Source organism: Pleurodeles waltl, chromosome 6 (assembly GCF_031143425.1).
Source record: "Pleurodeles waltl isolate 20211129_DDA chromosome 6, aPleWal1.hap1.20221129, whole genome shotgun sequence".
Classification (NCBI taxonomy): Eukaryota; Metazoa; Chordata; class Amphibia; order Caudata; family Salamandridae; genus Pleurodeles; species Pleurodeles waltl.
Window position 1 is genome coordinate 975,908,258 of NC_090445.1, and position 22,972 is coordinate 975,931,229.

A 22,972-nucleotide genomic window follows, 5' to 3' on the forward strand; every position below is an offset into this window, starting at 1 on the left:
CTCAGAAATGGGAGCCCAGTCTACCAATCAAAGATAATAAAAGAGGAGGATAAAATCGAGAGCAAATGGGAGATCCACGGCAAGTAATTCAAAGGGTTGTTGCTAAAAACTGGGTGAATAAAGAAGAGAAGAACAAGGTGGAACAATTCCTAAAATCAGACAAGATGGGTCCACCAAGACTATTCAAAGGTATTGGGTACCTGGGGAGTTGTCTCTGCACACAGGAGCGAAACAGAAGGGGCACTGTCAAGTGGTTGAACAAGCAACACCCGTCCACCTTAGCAAACTCTTCTGGTGCAATGGTCTGCTGTTAGTGCTTTTGAAGTGTGAGCAGGGGCCAGACCCCTTGCAAGGTTGTGCAAGGCAATTGCCCGCTTTGTCCATGTCTTTACTATATGGTTTTGAAATTGAGCAAAAGCCAAACTACAGATCTGGGTTATCCCTAAGTGTCAAGTACACATGGAATCTTCAAAATATTTGGGATGTAAATTGCACAAACAAAATTTGCTAATTTTAAAATGTAATTAGTGTTTCTTTAACATATGGCACTGTTTTCGCCTTTATATACAATTAGATCTCAGATTGAACTGGGAACCAGTTACCTTTTGATACCTAGTGATTAATATCTACCATTCTTACACTGATTTCCAGGATGAAAATCTCAGCAGAGCGAACGGTCCCTCCAAGCCCAGTTTGCTTTTTGGTCTTCTCTTCTGCTTTATGTAGAGGCCACGTGGCACTAGTGAAGATGGGGTGATACCCCAATGATAGTATTATTTTGCAAGCCTTCCCCTGCTTGTCCTTCATTACTTCTTCAGACAGGCCACACATCTGATTTGGTCACTGCGGTGCCATCGGGAGCTCTTTCCACTCTAAAGCTAACTGTGACTGCGGGTGGATTACGTCTTCTGGACTTAAAATGCTATTATTCAGCTGCACAGGTCCAATGGGTGGCTCGCTGGCTTTCTGCCCACCTTCCTGCATGAGATGGGGTTTACCAGTAAAGACTTTTAAGAAATGCTTAATGCACTGCTCATTGTTTCCTACTGACCACTCTACGGATCACCATCCGGGGTTATCATGCACGGCTTTCTCTTGCCTTGCCAGAACCTGTAAACTCACTGACACAAAGAAACCCTCTGCTCCTGCACTACCTTTGCTAAGCCTTCCCACTCGCATAGGATGGCTGTGCTCAGAGCAACTCCATCAGTGGCATGTTGCAGGTGTCTTAAAATTGGGGACTTTGTTTCTGAACAGTGAGCTACTAAATTTCCAAACCCTTGTGGCAGACTACCATCTTCACCCCGGTCAACTCCTTACTTACAACCACCTTAAATAATCATTAAATGCCCTATTTCATGTCTGCCACCTAGCACTAACCCTACAAGAGGTGTGCCAGAAGCTCTGTACCATAGGAAATGGTGGCAAACTGATAGAATGGGTGTACAGACCTATCCTGCAACATGGAAACCACTCCAGGTCTTCTCGTCATACTACCTGGGTGATTGATGTGGCCAAACCTCTGCAAGATATGGACTAAAATACTGGACTTTCCCCACAAAGTATCCCACAGCTGTCACTTTAAGTAAATTCATAGTGCTTCCTTGTGAATGCATTCTGCCCGTTGCTTGCCATTGGCCTTCTGGTTTGTAACTCACAATTTGTTGCTTACAATTTGCTGGCTTTATTTGTTTTAGGCTATGCAGCTTGAATTCGTCCTTTCCCTTGCCAAAACCTTATTTACAGTATCCTGCCGAGTGCTCTCTTTCTGTAAACAGGCCTGTAAATCTTGTTCTTATCTTATCATATTTGCTGTGCATTCAGAGAACAAAGTCAAATGGTAGGCTCTGTCTTCGGTGGGAACTTAGGGGGTCATTATGACCCTGGCGGTATTATGACCGCCAGGGCCAAAACGACGGGAGCACCACCAACAGGCTGGCGGTGCCTCCCTGCGTATTTGGACCGCGGCAGTAGAGCCGCGGTCGCACCGCCGGGGCCGGCGGTATACCGCCATTTTAGCCCCGCCGGTACTAATCCGCCAGGGCAGCGCTGCAAGCAGCGCTGCCCTGGGGATTATGACTCCCCTACCGCCAGCCTGTTTCTGTCGGTTTGCACCGCCAGGAAGAGGCTGGCGGTAAGAGGACTCAGGCGGCCCCTGGGGGCCCCTGCACTGCCCATGCACTTAGCATGGGCAGTGCAGGGGCCCCAGGCAGAGCCCCGTCGCGCATTTCATTGCCCGAATTTCGGGCAGTGAAATGTGAGACAGGTGCTACTGCACCCGCTGCACATCAACATTGCCGCCGGCTCAATTACGAGCCGGTGGCAATGTTGATGTGACATTTCTGCTGGGCCAGCGGACGGTAACTCTGTTACCGTCCGCTGGCCCAGCGGAAATGTCAAAATAGGGAGCCAGCCATACCGCCAGCAATGGCGGTATTCTGACGCCCGCAACCTCGGCGGTCTGCCATGCAGACCGCCGAGGTTGTAATTACCCCCTTAGTGTTTACTTTCCTTTCTCTGACTTCAAAGTGACAGGATTTATGCAACAATCTTGCTGGATACTGGGGTTAGGAAAGAGTTTTTTCTATTACATGACAACATTTAAATAAACTTCAGAATATATCAGAATTAGAAGTACAAATCAAGCACATTTTTGTTAATTCTGAACTGTGCTGGAAACAAATACCTTTACATGATTAAAACAAATCATTGCATTAGGTGATGCAATTTCCACACATCATCGTCTGTGCATAGTAGAGTTTGATTTAAAAAACTGTATATCTGTGCAAATGTAATGGTCATTTCAATAAAAAATGTGTTGTCTGTAATGGCAGTGTGTTAGCATACCATCCATACTGCACTCCACTCTGCTCTGCACCACTACACGCCACTGCACCCTACTCTGTATCACTCTACTTTACTCCACTCCATGCCACTGCACTCTTCTCCATTCGGAACCACTCCACATTATGCCACTGCTCTCTATGCCACTTCACACTATGCCTCTCTACTCCCCTCTGTACCAGTCTACTCTATGCCACTGCACTTTACGCCTCTCTACACCACTGCGCTCTGCTCGTCTGCACGCCATACCACTCCAGTCTAGGCAACACCAATCTAATCCGCACAACTCCACTCTCTGCCACTCTGCAACACTGCACTGTACGCCACTGCACTCTAAGCTAATATACTCTATGCTAATGCACTTTACTTTGTAACACTCAACTCCATGCCCCTGCACTCTACATCAATATACTGTACATCACTCTAATCTACTCTGCACCTCTGCACTCTATGCCACGGGACTCTACACTACTTTACTCTATGCCATCACACTCTATGCCACTTTATGCAACTCCACTCTACCCTGCACCTCTCCACTCTAAGCCACCTCACTCTACTGTAAAATAATCTACGTTATGCCACTGCACTCTGTGCCACTGCATTCTATGTCACTGCACTCTACCCTGCACCTCTCTACTCTATGCCACTGCACTCTACTCTGAAACAATCTATTCTACGCCACTGTACTCTATACCACTCTGACCACTGCACTCTAGTTCAATGCACTCTACACCACTGCAAGCTGACACTCTGCAACACTGCACTGGTCCCCACTATGCTCTACACCACTTTGCTCTGTACTACTGCACTCTGCACCATTATAGTCTATTCCACTGCATTCTATGCCACTATACTCTGCCCAATGCCACTCTATGCAACTGCACTCTACACCAGTGTACTCTAAACAACTGCACTGTATGCCACTGCCCTTTACTCTGCACCACTGTACTCTATGCCACTGTTCTCTGTACCACTCCACACCACTGCACTGACACTCTACTCTGCAACTCTGCACTCTACACCACTCTACTCTATGCCACTGCACTCTAGGCACCATACTCTACTCTACACCACTCTACAATACTCCACTCTGCACCACTCTACACCACTGCACTCTATGCCACATGAGTCTACTCTGCACTCTATGACACTGCAGCACTCTGAATTCCTGCACTCTCTGCTACTCTATTGTATGCCACACTACTCCACTGCACTCTATGTAACTCTACCCCATGCCACTCTATGCCACTGCACCCTGCGCCAATGCACTCTAAACAACTGCACTGTACGCCACTGTCCTCTACTCTGTACCACTGTACTCTACGCCACTGCTCACTGTGCCACTCTACTCCGCTCTACATCACTGCACTGACACTCTACTCTGCAGTGTTGCACTCTCCACCACTGTACTATACACCAATGTACTATGTACTACTGCATTGTATGCCACTGCACTCTATGCCACTCTACTCTGCATTACTCCACTCTACAGCACTTTGCTCTACTCTGCACCACTCTACACTACGCCACTGCACTCCCTGCAACATGAGTCTTCTCTGCAATCTATGCCACTGCACCACTCCACACTACTGCTCTCTCTGCTACTCCATTGTATGCCACTCTACTCCACTGCCCTCTATGCCACTCTACTCTGTCCCACGCCACTCCATGCCACTGCACTCTAAACCACTGCACTCTATGCTAACGCACTCTAAACAACTGCACTGTACCCCACTGCACTGTACTTTGCACCACTGGGCTCTACGCCACTGCTCCTATGCCAGTCAACTCCACTCCACACCACTATGCCACTAACTTTAAGCCATGCTGAACAGCAGCTACTCTGGTGTACAACATGGCTAATGGCTAAAACACATTAGCAAAGCCAATAACTCTTTCGTAGATGAAACCTATTGGCTTTGCCAATGTTTGTTAGTACTATGAGGTACCGAGGTACCTGAAAGAACTGTGAAAAATACAATTACATCATAATAAAGGCTGCTACAAAATGCGCAAATACATTTTGGTTAAATTAAAAAAAAAGTGCTTCTCAAATACAGATTTGAATAATATACAGTTTATACCTAGTAGTAAAAAAATGTATAACACTCCATTAAAACCACACACTCCACAGCTTACCTTGGAACACCATTACAATACCTCTCTAAAAGAAATATCTTTGCCATCAGACAACTTCAAGTGACTCCTTTCAGTAAAGTCAATGCAGGTTTTCAAGCCCATTTGTATTTGTAGATTTACCAGTTGGGCACATTTGCATGTCTTTAGGGAAGGAGACCCCCTGGTAAGAAGGTTTGATTCTTATCTGTCTGCCCCTCCCTCAGAGCACAGGAGACTCCCTGCCTTCCAGTCCGGCTGGGGAAACTGATCTGCCCATAATTTCGCCCTGCCTCCATTGCCCTTTAGGTGAAAGACTAAAATTACGGACAAATGCCGTCCGTTAAAGCTTTCATCACGGACAACGGACAGCAGGGCGAAATTACGGACAGTCCGTGAAATTTACGGACGGGTGGTCACCCTAGTGCCACTTAATGTTCTATTTATTTTCTTGTCTTTCTCCTATTACACGGCAGCCACTTGTACGGCAGGCTGAAGTAAATTTAATAAGCAGTTGTTGCTTTACTGCAGTATATTTCACTGGTCACATATTATGGATGCAGGCAGTTCTTTAAATGGGCCGGTACTGAGTACCGGCACTTTTTATTTTGAGAAGGAGAGTACTTGCACTTCTCAAGGGAAACGTAGTACTTTTAATTGGAGAATAGTGGCACGTCTCAGAAACAAGCAGGTACTCTGGTACAGAGTACCTGCATTTCTATTTTTCCATTTCAAGCACTGGATCGAGGTGTGTAACTATATCGGTGCCCCCGTAAACTATAAAACACCATTGTGTGTCGCCCAACATCTCAGAACTATAAACACATAGGGCCTGATTATGACCTTGACGGATGGGATACTCCGTTGCAAATGTGACAGATATCCCATCCGCTGCATTACAAGTTCCATCATATCCTATGGAACTTGTAAAACAGCGGGTGGGATTTCTCTCACGTTTGTGATGGAGTATCCCATCCGCCAACGTCGTAATTATGCCCATAGTCCTTTTAGAGTCCTGTGTACCGAAACATTTACAAGTCGAGCGAAAATTCAAACTGGTTTTGCAATGGTCACGACAAAAAAAAAAAAAAGCCTTAGAAGCAACTTCTAAGCTTGTACGGGAGCTGACTCCCGAGAGAGTAGCAAATCTTTGAACTTTAAAATCAGCATACTTATGTATTAATGTCGTAGAGAAAAACAAAAAACAATTTGCACATCGAATTTAGTAATTCCAAATAACATGTTGAATTGTGAAAGGAAATACAATTCAGTCTAAATTGTACAGAAGTATATCATTGATTGTTTATTGAGGTGTCAGTCAGTCCTTTAGGATATTTCTTTTTGGTGGAGCCTAGGCAGCGCACAAGCGCTGTCTCTCGACATGTTGTAATCTACATCTGTGGGCTTGCACCACGCCCATCACTTTCATTCATTCCTTGGCCTGACATTCCAAATTCCTTTGGTTTCTTAGGTCAATGCTTTAAGATTGTCCCGCCTTGAGGCTGGTTTGTTATGGCCTGGGAGTCTGGCTCAGTTACATGGATTATTGCACAATGGGCCATATACCTTAGTGTGGGTGCACAACGTTTTTCTTTTGCCACTCATGGCGGTATGTTGTTTCTTCCTTTTCCTTGTTTTCGTGCATCTTTCCGTTTCTTTGCAATGTCTGGGGGCTCTTTTTTATTTATTTTTGTATGCAGTTTTATGTAGCGTGAAATCGACACTAAGGTGTTGAAGTGCTTTTATGATTTATTTTTGCTTTTTTAGACAGAGCAAACTCGAAAAAAAGGCATTAGAGTGCTTTACATGAGCACCGGTTACGTTACACAAGGACACATACATTTTTGGTAGCTGGGGGAGATTGTGATTTGCCCAGAATGACAGGATGTTGAGCTGGTGCAGAGGCTCGAACAGTGTTTCCCAGCTTCAAAGCTGGCAGCTCTTTTTTGGATTGATGTGGTGTCCAGTGGTAGCTGATGCGCTACAGGGCTTGTTTAACATCTCCACAAATCCTTCACAGGGAGGAACACTGCCTAGTTGGCTGGGTAATCTTTGTGCAATAAGCATGTGAATGTTTTGAAGACTTACTAAAAATCCTTTCCTTGTTTGTGGAGAAAAGCCTAAAAATTCAAAAGGCCACCTCATCAATTCCACTGCTTGGGAAACTGGACCCTGTTACAAATTACAGTGTGCTCTGAGTAGACAACCTCTTAAACAGATTAATTTGTTCCGTACCTTTTCTTACAGTAAACACGATTACACACATCAAGTGGAACAAGAGTGTGCGGTTAGTGTCTTACGTTCTTTGTTGCTCTAAACACCCTGTCCCTGGCATAACGACTGTCAGTCTTTTTTCTTGGGGGTTGCCCCTGTTTTCCTGGTAGCATCTTGTGAGAGCAGGCCTCCTGAGCACCACTTTATAAACCAGTCGGGAGTTTGAAGCGATTTAGAGAGCAACGAGCAGGCACCGCTGTCTCTGAGGCAGGGGGTGGCCTCCTCCTTGTCACAATGGCTTCCACCGGCTTCATGTAGGTCACTTTCTCCATCTGCTTAGAGTACTTCTGGAACTTACTGTCCGTGGAATGCAGGCACAACTTCTGTTGCTCCAGCTTTGAGATCTGTGACGAGAGCTCCGGCAGGTGCTTCCCCCGCCCCCAGTGCAGGCAGGCATCATACAAGGCAGCCTCTGCAGCTCCTCTGCGAGGAGGACCGGGTGCAAGTGGTTGAGAACGCATCAGTCCCACTGTGTGCACTCCATGGACAAGGCGGCCAAGGTCTGCAAGGTAATGGGGTGGAAGTGTGTGTCCAGGGGTGTCCATCACTGGTGAGCGAGAACCGGAGAGTGGCCGGGCTCCCAAAAGTCATACAAATCACGTTGTTTTTTTAGATTTATCCTGTGTCGGTGATCTGAAATTCTAGCATGGCTCAAACCATTGATGAAATTACTGAAAATTAATCTGTATACCCAGCGATGTGACTTAAGTGGGCTACATTAGATGCAGGGTAAGATAGCCACAGTATTCTTCTTTGCACTGTGGATGTTTGTGTTAGTACTCCATCTTGGGGCATTCAGAAAGCTTCCCTGGGAATGCGTTCTGTCCGTTGCGTACCATTGGCTTTTTAGCTTACATTTTCTGGCCTTATGTTTCTGTCCCCGTTTTAGGCTGTCCGTGAGTTTGTCCCTCCCAATGAGTAAAGCCTTTTCACACTACTTGTATTCTTCCAAAAGTGCTCTTTACTGTAAACAGGACTGTAAATCGTGTTCTTATCTTGCCACATTTGCTGTGCTTTCATAGACAGAGATCAAATGTCAGGTTCTGTCTTCCAAGGAGCTTGGTGTTTACCTTTCTTTCTCTGACTACAAAGCGAGATGATTTATATAGCAATCTTTTTGTATACTGGGGGTAGGCAAGGTTTTTCTTTTCTAGTACAGAAAAACATATAAATGAGCTGTGCAAGTATTTCACAATATCAGAATTATGAAAGAACAAATGAAGCATATTTCTTGTTAATCTGAAGTGTGTTGGAAATGGATACTTTAATATGATCAAATCAATGCACTTGATGATGCCATTTCCACACTATAATTTGTGTGCTGTATAGTTTTATTGGTAAAACTGTATGTCTGTGTAAATGTAGTAATCATTTCAATTGAAAATGTGTTGTCTGTAATAAGTGTGCTACCACACCATGTATATGCCACTCTGCTGTACGCCTCTCTGCACCACTGTACACCAGTGCACTCTACTCTGTACCAGTCTACTCCACTCCAATTTACGCAAATCTGATCTAATCTATGCACTCTATGTCACTGCACTCTGTACCACTTTACACTGCATCATTATACTTTACACCACTCTCCTCCTCTCGGTGCTGCTCCATTGTACGTTGCTGAATTTTGTGCCACTATATTCTGCAACACTCTACCCCACTCCACTGTATGCCAATCCACTACACCAGTGTTGTCCAACCTTTTTATCGCCGCGGACCGGTAAATGTTTGATAATTTTTCCTTGGCCCGCTTGTCCCATTGTGTGACAAGCGGGCCACGGAAAAATGATCAAACATTTACCGCCCGCCACAGTGGGGCGGCCCGGTGCCGATTGATCCACGGACCGGCACCGGTCCGCGGCCCGGGGGTTGGGGAACACTGCACTACACAACACTCTTTTCGACTCCACAATGTTCTTCTCCACTCTCACCATTCCACTCTACAACACTAACCTTTACCCATGCTGAACAGTAGCCATGCTGGTGTACAAAATGGCTAAATCTCTTGCCAAAGTCTATAGCTCTTGCATAGGCATGACCTATTGGCTTTGCCAATGCACCACCATCAAAATGCTCAACACAACGCACTCTTTCTGTCTAGGTTATCTCCGGGTCCCCACATTAGGTTGGTAGGGCCCCCAAAATAATAACCCCTCCCACCAGTTAGTGTCTTTTTAATTTCTCCAATGGCTGGAACTTTTGTTTTACAGCTGGGAGTAGTTTGTGTTTTAAGGGCCTTGCTTGTAATATACTAGTAGGCCTGCTAGTCCTGAAAATGTGGAATGCTCTACGCCCTCTGAGGGCTAAATATATGGTAACACTACATTATGTTCTGCCATTCTATTTTCATGTGGTTATGCTGTCTATGGACTGACTGTATGTTCACATGACCATGTTTCTTACAAATGTTATTTTATAGTGGTGCCCTTCTGAGCATTACAGTCAAGATACTACAGTATTTGATGCGTTTGGAAACTCGCCCCATAATGCTTTGTGGGGCATTCCTTTTACAATACATTTTTGCACCTAACTCACCACACGACGTGCTCTTTCTGTCTAGGTCATCTCTGGCTCACAACACTAGGGTGAGGAGAAACCCAAAATAATAATATAAAAAATATAATAAATAATGGTAAAATTTTAATTTTTTGCTGCAGATAGAGAAAGAAGGTAAATGGAAGTGCTATAGTTATTTGCAGGGCCACTGGAATTATGTGGCAGAGAGCACCAAATTATGTGGCAGGGATGACCAATTTATGTGTCAAGAAAAGTCCAGTTATGGATGTACAACGCCAGTAGCTCTAAGTCAAGCAAATGCGAGACCTGTTGCATTGCAAATGCTTGTTTTATATATTGCCTGGGTTGGTCGCTTTTTGCCAGACTAATGACTGTAGTTAGTCAGTGTAGCACCATTAAAGTGAAACCTTCAAACTCTTGGAATACGCAATATGTGCTGCTGCAATGCTGAGCTGCGGAACCTTATTGCTCTGGGAATCACTTTCCCTGTTGTTAGTTCCAATTTATATTATTTTAAAATGTTGTAAAAATGCTGAGGTGGGGAGGCTGCCTATAAGTTACTGGTGTGTTCTATGTATTTTAATCGTTGGCTGATAATATAAATTATACTTCGTTTCATTTCAGAAAGACAGCTTTGCCCAGGTATGGCTGGCTCCAACACACTTCCTGCAAATTTGGCAGGAGTGAGCAAAGAGTTGGTGGACCTACAGCACTTGATTCAGTTTCCAGAAGAGATTGCGAGCATCCTTACTGAGCAGGAGCAGGAGCTCTACCGGAAGGTCTTACCCATTGATTACCTCTGTTTCCTAACCCGAGACATGGTCAGTGACGAAAACCAGAGTAAGCTTCCATGCATCCGAGAATCCTTATCAGCAACGCTTCTTTCCACACAGAACGGGGAATGTAGTTCCATTGAGGGTCTTGTGACAAGATTCAATGAAGTAAGTTTTTTATGGCACCCAGTATGATTTTGTAGGTATTTGTAATGTCAGATACACTGAAAATATAAACCTTGAAAGTAATATCTAAGTTTTTATGTACAAGATATACATATGTACCTGTTGGTCCACACTTATATCAAAGGACCACCTTTGATGGTGGGTAGTGGTAAGCTTGATGACTAGTGATTCATAGACCTGAGACAATACATTTGTTAATGATGGACATTACCATTATTCAAAAATAATTTGCAGTGTATATTCCATGTCAGGGGCATTTATGTGCAGTGCCTGGTCTATAGTTACAGGTGATTAGAAGTTTGGATGGAGACAACCCATCTCCTTATATTATTACAGAATATAAGGAGATGGGTTTTGAATGTAGTCCCAGAAAGGAGGGAGAAGTCTGCTATGGCAGGTACTCAATGGGTGATATTTAAGAAGTTTAAAAGACTCAAATCTTCAGGGAACAGAGGGTGGAAAGAAGTATGGTCAGTAGAATACTATTCACTGAGTGAAGTGAGTAAGATGAGGCATGCCATGATAGTAATTGAGAGCAGTGGGGGTGGCAGGGTGCATATAGCTTTTAACAATATGGAGAATGGATTATAAATTACCCTGTACTATGTTGGTAACTGTCATGCTATCCTGGTTCATGCCGGGAACGTAGAACGCTGTGTAGATATATATATGCATGGGAAGTTATGGACAGCAAATCTAATTACAAAGTAAAGTCAGTAATAGTGGCACTTGGTGAATACAGATGATTAATACAGACAAGAATAGAAGAGGGCGTTACGGTTAGATGGGTCTCATACAACACTATCTGGTGTTATGGAGTTGTTACACAGATTGGTAAGACATTGCCTGAAGTGATGAGTCTTCAGTTACTTCCAGAACTGAAGGCAGGAGAGAGCTTGTATGAGCAGGATGAGGATGAAAGTCCAGTTTTGGGGTATTGTTGGAGAAACAATATTGCCCTTTTTCTCCTGCACTTTCCAGTTGTTTACGTGTTTGATAGTCAGGTATGAGAGTGCTTAAGTATGCCACCTTGAAGATGATACAGCAGATTTTCAAATATGGAGGGTATGTCTTAGAATATGGGAAAATACTCTTGTGGAAAAATGTGGGATGGCAGCAAGCAGGGCATCATCTCCACCAAGATCTAATAAGAGATTTCCTGTCTGCCTTGTGAGTATAGAAGTTTTAAAACCCTTCATGCTGTGTAGCAAGATGAGATAATGCCAGGCTGAGATTATTTGCAGGTACCAGTATAAAATCATAGGTGTCTCTCTGAGCTGTCGGGTAAAGTAGTTAAAACTGATTTCTTGGACAGACCTGTAATTTTCCTTGTTTGCAGTTGCTTTCAATTAACATAAACTGTTTCTTGTGGATTTCGACTGACGTCTAGGTAGGTATGCCTTTGACATCCAGGCTCAAGTTTTTTTTATACATCAGCTCTTCCTGTGGTTTGTCTATTCCTGATTAAAACTATAGATATTGCTAAGTATCATCCATATTAAAATGGATCTTGACATCCTTGTCTGTCAAAACAACTCTAAGTAGTTCCATGTAGATAAGGATGGATCCTTTGGAAATGCTGAAGGTTTCCGGGCCTGACTCAGCCTTGGGAAGGAGGAGTGGGAGTCATGGGGCTCATTGTGGAGGGATGGGATCTGTTGTTCAATACAAACCACACCAGGACTATGCTCTTGAATTCCATTCCTGTGGAGAGTGTGTTCAGCAGGCCAACATTATCAAATGCTGCGGAGACATTGATGAGGACAAAGGGATTGGAGTAAAAATAATAGCTCCAATGAGAATTGATGGGGTCCCCCCTCTGTGTCTGAAATTGAGGGGTTCATTAGGACAATGAGGAATCCCAGAGCTATGGGCCCAGATGAGGTCTCAATGGCTTTAATTAAAGGTGAACCTCTGCTTTGGGCAAAATTCCTCCATCCAGTTTTCTGTTCCTGCTACCTAAAAAGTGGAGTCACAGACTCCTGGACAGGGAGTGTTATTGTCCCATTATATAAAAAGGGTGATAAATCCGTGCCCGTAAATTATCGGCAAATAGCACTACTGGATGCAACCGACAAGATGTTTGGAACATAGTACTTTGGACAATATTTTATTGTTCCATACAATAAATGAAAAATATGTTCAGATAAGGGGTGGGGGGCAGTATATGCAGTGTTTATTGATTTATCTACGGCCTTCGATAGAGTGGACAGGATAATAATGTGGAAAAAACTATATGAGCTTGGTGTCCCCCCAAACCAGCTACGCTTGATTATAGCTTTGCACTCCTCCAACTTGTGTAAAATTTTGCTAAGAGAAGAACAGGGGTTGTCTGATAAATTTCCTACAAACAATTGACTGAAGCAAGGCTGTTTGTTGGCACCATTGTTATTTTCCTTATATATTTATGATGTGCCCAGTTTTTTGCAAAATGCGGATGGTTTTTCATTGAAAATTGGAGGATATCCTTTGTCTTGCCTCCTATATGCCGATGATATAGTTGTGAGTGACCTTACCCCAAAAGGTTTAAATCAGTGATTGGCGGCATTACACCTATATTCTACACAGCATCATCTGCAGATTAATCAATCCAAATCTCAAGTTATATGTTTCCTTGGGAAAAAACTGGGTAAGAAAATCAACTTCTCCTGGTCTTTGGGCCAACACAAGCTAGAGTGGGTAAAATCCTACTGTTTCTTGGGAAAACTTTTTCCTCCTCACTCGGTGACAAAGATCACATGTGCAATAATGTCTTGAAGGCTTTCTCATGCACAAGGTTTAGTTGCATTTTTTACAGCAGTTGGCTGGCGTCATTTCCACCATTTATGAACGGTTTATCAAACAAAGATCCCGGCCACACTCCTGTATGCTCTTTGAGGGCACAGAGATCGGATCTCTAAATGGAATTTTTTAGATAAAATGGAAGGGCAGATATTAGGACGCCTAGCCTTGTGTAATAACTTGGCCTCAGTGGCAGCCTTAAGGCTCGAATTTGGTATTAATGGGCCTTGTGGCTGGGGTTAGGAGAGATTATAGTTTAGCCCACAGTAAGGCAGGTACCTCAAGAAGTCTAGCTTTTATAGAAATCTTTAATAGATTGAAAGAAAAACCTATGTTTTTAAAAAATTATAATCTAGTTTTACAATTGCTTGAGCTAAACCATGATTCGATTCAATCCTCTCTGCCCACTACTCTTAAAACCCTTAAAAGAAACGTCCTGGTTGAAAAGTTTCTCCTCTGATTTACAGTTCTGCAGTAATAAAAGGAGACTGACCAGGATAACCAAATCAGTAATTTTTAAACAATCTCAGCCCTACCTTTCTTGGAATCTTCCCCACGGGATAAGGCGCTTGTACCTTTTGCTGAGATTAGATAGATTGCCCCTTCTGAGATTTTACCTCTAAATGGGATGGAACTGTTAATAATTGCAATCTCTGTCAACTGGGTGTGCAGAATTGTAAACATGTACTATTTATTTGTCTGGCTTTAGCCCCGGCCAGGAAAAAATGGCTGAAACCTCTTTACCCGCACTTTAGTATTCGCTCAGTAGGAGAAGCTTTGGAAGTTCTCTTTAATCCTCCCAATGAATTCTTTTGTTTTAGGATTTTCAAATTTGTTCAGTCTTTTTTAAATCTCTACAGAGTATTCTATACTGGTGATAAATATGAAGATTGAAAATGTACTCTTCAGGGCAGATTGGAGAACTTTGATAAGATCTCCTGGTGCTTTCAAATTTGCATTTACTGCTAAAGGTTGTTTTTCCTGGACTGTATTGAATGCTTTTCTATTATTTCAGCTTGGAAATATATGTTACACAACTGTTTAATTGTAGAAAATGTTATGGTATGTGAGGGTTCTCTACGAGAAGTCTCCCTAGGGTTCCATGTCTGAGGCACTCTATGGCTTTTTCTTCCTCAGACTATTTAATGCTTATACTTTAGAAGCTAATTTAAATAACTAGAATAACTTGATCAATTTTAGACCCGCTAATGTGATATTTTATGAGAGCAATGTATTTGTATAATTTTTTAGCTCTTTATGATCTTCTGTGGAATTTTTATATGAACGTTCTTAGGTTGTTTTATTTCTTTTAGGAATTGGTTTAACATGTGGACCTCTTAGGAGTTCCAATTCATGAAATAAATTAACTTGAAACTTGACAAAGGGACATTGGCGGTAATCTGCAGGTCATTGCCAAACACGTAGACGGACCTGTCTTTACTTCATTTCAGCTTAATGCCAGATTGAAATTCCTGAGTATTTTTTAAGATCTGTAACCTGACCTGGAAGAGTTGGACTGAGTAATAGATGACCTTGCATTGGGCAAGGCATTGTGTGGTGTACTTGGCAAATAAAATTGATCCCATTGATAATAAAAATCATATAGGGGCAAACTGAATTTGGAACTCACCTTGTGAAATACGTAGTAAATCCGGCACATGGCGTGTTTGGTGGATTTACAAATGTGAATAGCATGATGTTGATTTCCATACTAAGAAGCAATACTTTGGGTCAGAATTTTAAAAGACCCTGTACAAAAGCCGCTACAGTGTAATATTGACAACATTCTTCCTCTTTCTGTGTAAACATGGAACAGCAAGTCACATTTCCTGTCAGGAATATGAGAGTCTGGAGAACTCACTCTGAAGTTTATATCAACCACAACTAGCAATTGACCTTGTCTCATTTAGATATTCTCACACAAAACCACTTGAAATTCAAGATACGCATATGAGGTGCTGTCTCATATGTCATGAATCTAAGATTCTGCCACCCAGTTCCAAAATTATGTCTCACCATAAGGGATAATACCTCTGCTGATTTTTGACTGTGAAGAAAACTTGCTTTCACTTGATAGAATTTAACCATGCTTACCACCTGGTAATGAGGGCTGACCATTACCTCACTGACAGCATCCCTCCATAGTTGAAGATTGTTAGGGGGTGAGCTTTCATTGAAAAGATGATTCGCCTAAACTGGATTTCCAGTCCTCGCTCTGGAGCTGAGGTGCTTCCCATGCTTGCATAATAGCTGTTTTTTAAAGGGATTTCTTTCAAGTAGCCAATTCGGGTACCCTACGTGGCTGCTTTTTGGGCTGGGGCCTCATACATGTCCATAGCTAGACTAATTCAGTTACCTCATTTATTTCACTAAATCTTAGGTTAGAAAATAGGGGCTTGTCATTTAAATTGGGATTATCATGTTTAATCAACAGTCAATCCCTGTCCATGTTAATAAGGAATAGGGAAACAGAGCAGGGGTCAGTTCAGAAACTTGGTGAGGTGTTTGGTAACTGAAATTGCAGGTGATCTTACACCATTGGTCTGCCCAACCTCAGCATAATGGTACATCTGTAATCCTGCAACAGGACATACCTATATCTTGCAACATTTTTCACTGAGTAGTCATAGTAACAAAGTCAAATGTCACTTGCTAATTGATAAAAGTAAGGTGAAGAGACTCTTTGCAACACTGACTGTAAGACATTGAGATATTAATTTAGGGTACTAAGTACCCTCCTCAAATAATATTCACAGTCCTTGTCACGGCAAACCACTAAAGTAATTAAATTAACCTGAAAATAACCCCCTGGTAACTATGGCATAGAACAGACAGGCTTAACATAGAGGCAATGCATACAATTTTATGCAGCACTAAAACAGTATCAAAGTAGAAATACAAAACAATAAAACTCCCAAAACAAAGTAGAACAGTAGAGTAAATGTAATAAACAAAGGGACTCCAAAAAGACAAAATATAATAAGGGGAATGGGATATATGAATTTTCAAACTTTCAAGTAGACATAGTGCCAAGAAGCACAAAGTGCAATGATAGTCATTTGCCTTGGTAGAACAGGGCCTTCACGCAGTTTGACACTAACCGTGATGGAGCACGAGTCGGATACTTTAACAAGGTTTGTAATAGTCAAAGACTTTAACTTCTGGCTTTAGTCCCTTCAGTCCCAATCAACCTAAGAGACACACTTATAAAGCCCCCACAGGACCTTAGGGAAGGCACTAGGAGACTCACAGGATGGCAAGCAGAGACCAAGAGGAGAGTCGAGTCCCAGTCCAGTGCCCCTGATCATTGGGTAGGTGCAGGCAAACGCCTCTTGTAGGTTGTTGTATCTCTGTAGCTTTAACAGGAGGTCAGCCTTATGACCCTTGGAGTCCTCTTCTTGTCCTGGGTACATGAGAGACCGAGCTAATCCAGTGTTCTGAGGTTTCAAATAGCAGGTTCAGTCAATTTCTGATGTTTCTCAGGTTCAGTAGGGTTCGGAAGTGGGTGTTTTGAGTTGCCACATTTATGCCTGTGACAAGCAAGTGGATGGGAATGGCCCCTGGGGCACCCTAACCAATGGGGTAATTGTTCCTGAGGTTAACTGCGCCCACTTTTGGCATTTGCAAGATTGTCAAAGTCTTAGGCCACACTGAATTTGAGAGTTGAGGGTTTAGGGGTGTGTGTGGGTGAGGATACTATGGTTATCGTAGTGTCTTCTTATAACTAACACTAAAATCCAGTTTAAAACTATCCTTGTGCCCTCAACAATCGCAGAGAAAGACATCTGGTAAAAGTAAGGCTGTACTGTAAAAATGTACATGTTTGGGATTGGGGGATGGATTCTCGCCCAGGGCCGAGATGGGCCTCAGGAGGGGGCTGTGTGGCTCCCTTCCCCCCAAAAATCAAATGTTTAGGCCGGACCTCGGGGGATGAGGTCCCCAGGGCCGAGATCGGCCTGGTGAGGGGGAGCTATGCGGATCCCCCTCCCCCTAAAAAAAATCAAATCTTTAGGATGGGCCCCAGGGCATGGGGTCTGCTGGGCCATCATTGGTCTGAGGATGGGGGCTGTGCCGACCCCCGCCCGCCCCCAAAAAATAAAATGTGTATGCCAGGGCCCAGGGAATGGGGTCTCCGGTGCCGAGATCAGCCTGGGGAGGAGGGCCGCAGTTCCCCGTCTCAAAAAATAAATATGTATGAAAGGTTGCCCCTAGGGGATGGGGTCCCTGGGACCGAGATCTTCCTGGGGAGGGTGGCGGTCGGGGTCCCCAACCCCTTGAAAAATTAAATGTTTGGTCTGGGCCCTGGGGGATGGGGTTCCCTGGGTTGAGATCGGCCTGGGGAGGGGTTCTGTGATTAAAATGATGTTATAATTAGGGGGCATAAATTATAGTTACTTCAGGGCTCGAGTTATAGTTACTTCAGTTAACAATAACTGGTGAATTTCAGTGGTATTTCTATTTTAAAATATTATGTTGCACCTCACATTGTCACCTAACTATAATGTCACTTTAACCTTTGTTTTTTCAGTGAAGGTATGTATGTTTGTACATAAACAGGAACACGTTTCAGCATAGTGGTGCCTTTGTCAACCTGTTCACCTCCATATTTCCCCATTATTTATACAAATGTGACCACACCAACAAACGTTACTAAAAATAAACCTTTCTTTTAAAAGTTGACAACATACCATCACATTGCTGGCGTGAATAATAAGCAATACCTTCATTACTAGGCTATTCACATTGCACAAATTCATTTGAGTTTTGCTCTCGTAAATCTACCCATAGTTTTCATAACGAGGTGGATGATTTCACAATTTTCACTTTTCGGGCATATATAACAACTTCCAAAGGAAAGCCTCACATATATAATACTCTTAAACCCCAGTTTATAAGCTTAACATTGTAATGCTGGCTCAAAATAGTCGATAACTATATAACGTTTGAAATAAAATTACCAATACTTTATAAACGATCAAACATAAAGTTGTGTAAAATGCAATTGCTATGTTTTCAATACTGTGTACAAGCATTGTATGGGGTGGGCACACAGCGGTATCACAATAGATACTCCAATATAATAAATAACATATGTTTTCCCCCTTCGTCATGTAAGTTTATTTATTTCATGTTAACTTGTTAAGCAAAAATATCCTCAATACAGCCCAAGTGGGCAACACTGTATTGATACATATGTGCCCTAAGGTAACTGTGCCTTGCGCCCTTGCCGTGCACAGTTTTCTTATCAATAATTTTATTGCAAATAATGCAGTGATAATATCAAAGATGCCATACAAGATTTCATCAATAAGTGGAGTAATTAGCTGTTCATGGCAAAGGCGCAAGGTATAGTTACTTGAAAGAACGCTAACTAGAACTGCTGAATTTCTATGGTTTTGTATGAGTAAATTCAAAACCTAACTATAACGTCTCTGTAACTTTTGTTTTTTTCAGTGAAAAAAAATAAATATATATATATATATACATACACAGAGGTAAATGAATGGCTAGGTATATTCACTGGAAAGAAACAAAGGCTAAAGGGACATTATATATAGATCAAGAAGTCTGTTAAAAATGTTTTAAACTAACAAATGCACTGGAATTTACCAGTAATAGTTATCTCAAGTAACTATAAGTCATGCTCTAAAGAAACTACACCTTGTTGCCCCGCGCATGCACAATTTTGTCATCAATTATGCCATTTCAGATGTTACAGTGATGTTATCAATGATGTCAAAGAACATTTCATGAGTGAAATAGTATGTGAGAAAGTTAGCAGTGCATGACGAGGATGTGAGTTATAGTTACTTTAGGGCATGAGTTACTGTTACGTGAGATAACTTTAACTGGTGAGTTTCAGTAGCTTTCTTAGTTTAAAACGATATGTTTTAACTGGTGTTATCATCTAACCAAAACATCACTGTAACCTTTATTTTTTGTTTGGTGAATTTCTTTTTTTTTTTTAGTTAACATGAAGATGCCCATCATCTTGCAGCCTTCAAAGCCCCCCTCCCACACCTTTGGCCGTGCGCTGTAGAGTCCTGGGTACAAGGTCCGGTCCCTTGCCTGACCCTGTACCCAACCCTTAAGGGTGCCCAAACCCCGCCCTCAAACATGCACAGCCTTTCCTGTGTGTGGTCGGGGATGGGTGCAGGACCTGGCCTGCAAGCGGACCCTTCAGCCAGGCCTGCACCCGACCGCCCTGCCGTACAGTGCCTTAGATCATGCACGGTGTGGAGTTGGGCGCAGCCCCTGACCTGTAGCCAGTCCTTGCACCAGACTCTGCAGATGCAGAATGTCCCTGCCACACAGACCTTTGGGTGTGCTCAGCGTGGGCTTGGGCACAAGGCCTGGCCTGCAGTCAGGTCCTACACACAACACTCACAGGTGCCTAACCTTCCTGGTACCAGGCCCTGTGTGTAGGAAAGTACCATCTTGCCTGGCATGTTACCCCCATTTTTCACTGTATATATGTTGTTTTAGTTGTATGTGTCACTGGGACCCTGGTAACCCAGGGCCCCAGTGCTCATAAGTGTGCCTGAATGTGTTACCTGTGTAGTGACTAACTGTCTCACTGAGGCTCTGCTAATCAGAACCTCAGTGGTTATGCTCTCTCATTTCTTTCCAAATTGTCACTGACAGGCTAGTGACCATTTTTACCAATTTACATTGGCTTACTGGAACACCCTTATAATTCCCTAGTATATGGTACTGAGGTACCCAGGGTATTGGGGTTCCAGGAGATCCCTATGGGCTGCAGCATTTATTTTGCCACCCATAGGGAGCTCTGACAATTCTTACACAGGCATGCCACTGCAGCCTGAGTGAAATAACGTCCACGTTATTTCACAGCCATTTTACACTGCACTTAAGTAACTTATAAGTCACCTATATGTCTAACCTTTACCTGGTAAAGGTTAGGTGCAAAGTTACTTAGTGTGAGGGCACCCTGGCACTAGCCAAGGTGCCCCCACATTGTTCAGAGCCAATTCACTGAACTTTGTGAGTGCGGGGACACCATTACACGCGTGCACTACATATAGGTCACTACCTATATGTAGCTTCACCATGGTAACTCCGAATATGGCCATGTAACATGTCTATGATCATGGAATTGCCCCCTCTATGCCATCCTGGCATTGTTGGTACAATTCCATGATCCCAGTGGTCTGTAGCACAGACCCTGATACTGCCAGACTGCCCTTCCTGGGGTTTCACTGCAGCTGCTGCTGCTGCCAACCCCTCAGACAGGCAGCTGCCCTCCTGGGGTCCAGCCAGGCCTGGCCCAGGATGGCAGAACAAAGAACGTCCTCTGAGAGAGGGTGTGACACCCTCTCCCTTTGGAAAATGGTGTGAAGGCAGGGGAGGAGTAGCCTCCCCCAGCCTCTGGAAATGCTTTGTTGGGCACAGATGTGCCCAATTCTGCATAAGCCAGTCTACACCGGTTCAGGGACCCCTTAGCCCCTGCTCTGGCGCGAAACTGGACAAAGGAAAGGGGAGTGACCACTCCCCTGACCTGCACCTCCCCTGGGAGGTGTCCAGAGCTCCTCCAGTGTGCTCCAGACCTCTGCCATCTTGGAAACAGAGGTGCTGCGGGCACACTGGACTGCTCTGAGTGGCCAGTGCCACCAGGTGACGTCAGAGACTCCTGCTGATAGGCTCCTTCAGGTGTTAGTAGCCTTTCCTCTCTCCTAGGTAGCCAAACCCTCTTTTCTGGCTATTTAGGGTCTCTGTCTCTGGGGAAACTTTAGATAACGAATGCATGAGCTCAGCCGAGTTCCTCTGCATCTCTCTCTTCACCTTCTGATAAGGAATCGACCGCTGACCGCGCTGGAAGCCTGCAAACCTGCAACATAGTAGCAAAGACGACTACTGCAACTCTGTAACGCTGATCCTGCCGCCTTCTTGACTGTTTTCCTGCTTGTGCATACTGTGGGGGTAGTCTGCCTCCTCTCTGCACCAGAAGCTCAGAAGAAATCTCCCGTGGGTCGACGGAATCTTCCCCCTGCAACCGCAGGCACCAAAAGGCTGCATTACCGGTCCCTTGGGTCTCCTCTCAGCACGACGAGCGAGGTCCCTCGAATCCAGCGACGCTGTCCAAGTGACCCCCACAGTCCAGTGACTCTTCAGCCCAAGTTTGGTGGAGGTAAGTCCTTGCCTCACCTCGCTGGGCTGCATTGCTGGGAACCGCGACTTTGCAGCTACTCCGGCCCCTGTGCACTTCCGGCGGAAATCCTTCGTGCACAGCCAAGCCTGGGTCCACGGCACTCTAACCTGCATTGCACGACTTTCTAAGTTGGTCTCCGGCGACGTGGGACTCCTTTGTGCAACTTCGGCGAGCACCGTTTCACGCATCCTCGTAGTGCCTGTTTCTGGCACTTCTCCGGGTGCTACCTGCTTCAGTGAGGGCTCTTTGTCTTGCTCGACGTCCCCTCTCTCTGCAGGTCCAATTTGCGACCTCCTGGTCCCTCCTGGGCCCCAGCAGCGTCCAAAAACGCCAAACGCACGTTTTGCGTGTAGCAAGGCTTGTTGGCGTCCTTCCGGCGGGAAAACACTTCTGCACGACTCTCCAAGGCGAGAGGGATCCGTCCACCAAAGGGGAAGTCTCTAGCCCTTTTCGTTCCTGCAGAAACCTCAGCTTCTTCTGTCCAGTCGAAGCTTCTTTGCACCCGCAGCTGGCATTTCCTGGGCATCTGCCCATCTCCGACTTGCTTGTGACTTTTGGACTTGGTCCCCTTGTTCCACAGGTACCCTAGATTGGAAATCCACAGTTGTTGCATTGCTGGTTTGTGTCTTTCCTGCATTATTCCTCTAACACGACTCTTTTGTCCTTAGGGGAACTTTAGTGCACTTTGCACTCACTTTTCAGGGTCTTGGGGAGGGTTATTTTTCTAACTCTCACTATTTTCTAATAGTCCCAGCGACCCTCTACAAGGTCACATAGGTTTGGGGTCCATTCGTGGTTCGCATTCCACTTCTGGAGTATATGGTTTGTGTTGCCCCTATCCCTATGTTTCCCCATTGCATCCTATTGTAACTATACATTGTTTGCACTGTTTTCTAAGACTATACTGCATATTTTTGCTATTGTGTATATATATCTTGTGTATATTTCCTATCCTCTCACTGAGGGTACACTCTAAGATACTTTGGCATATTGTCATAAAAATAAAGTACCTTTATTTTTAGTATAACTGTGTATTGTGTTTTCTTATGATATTGTGCATATGACACTAAGTGGTACTGTGGTAGCTTCACACGTCTCCTAGTTCAGCCTAAGCTGCTCTGCTAAGCTACCATTATCTATCAGCCTAAGCTGCTAGACACCCTATACACTAATAAGGGATAACTGGGCCTGGTGCAAGGTGCAAGTACCCCTTGGTACTCACTACAAGCCAGTCCAGCCTCCTACACTGTGCCCAACTACCACAGGTGTCTAAACTCCGCAGTGCACAACCTCGCTGTGTGGAGTTAGGCCCTGC

At 44.1% G+C, this 22,972-nt stretch overlaps 1 protein-coding gene across 4 annotated transcripts in view; it reads left to right on the top strand.

Moving 5' to 3' along the window:
- Window positions 1–22,972, top strand: part of PLCE1 (phospholipase C epsilon 1) — an 848,028-nt gene that overhangs the window by 359,097 nt on the left and 465,959 nt on the right. For all 4 annotated transcript variants that reach the window (XM_069239847.1, XM_069239849.1, XM_069239848.1 and 1 more), the window contains one exon: window positions 10,372–10,688. In XM_069239847.1, the coding sequence (XP_069095948.1) occupies window positions 10,372–10,688 (317 nt within the window). The remainder of the gene's footprint in view (window positions 1–10,371; window positions 10,689–22,972) is intronic.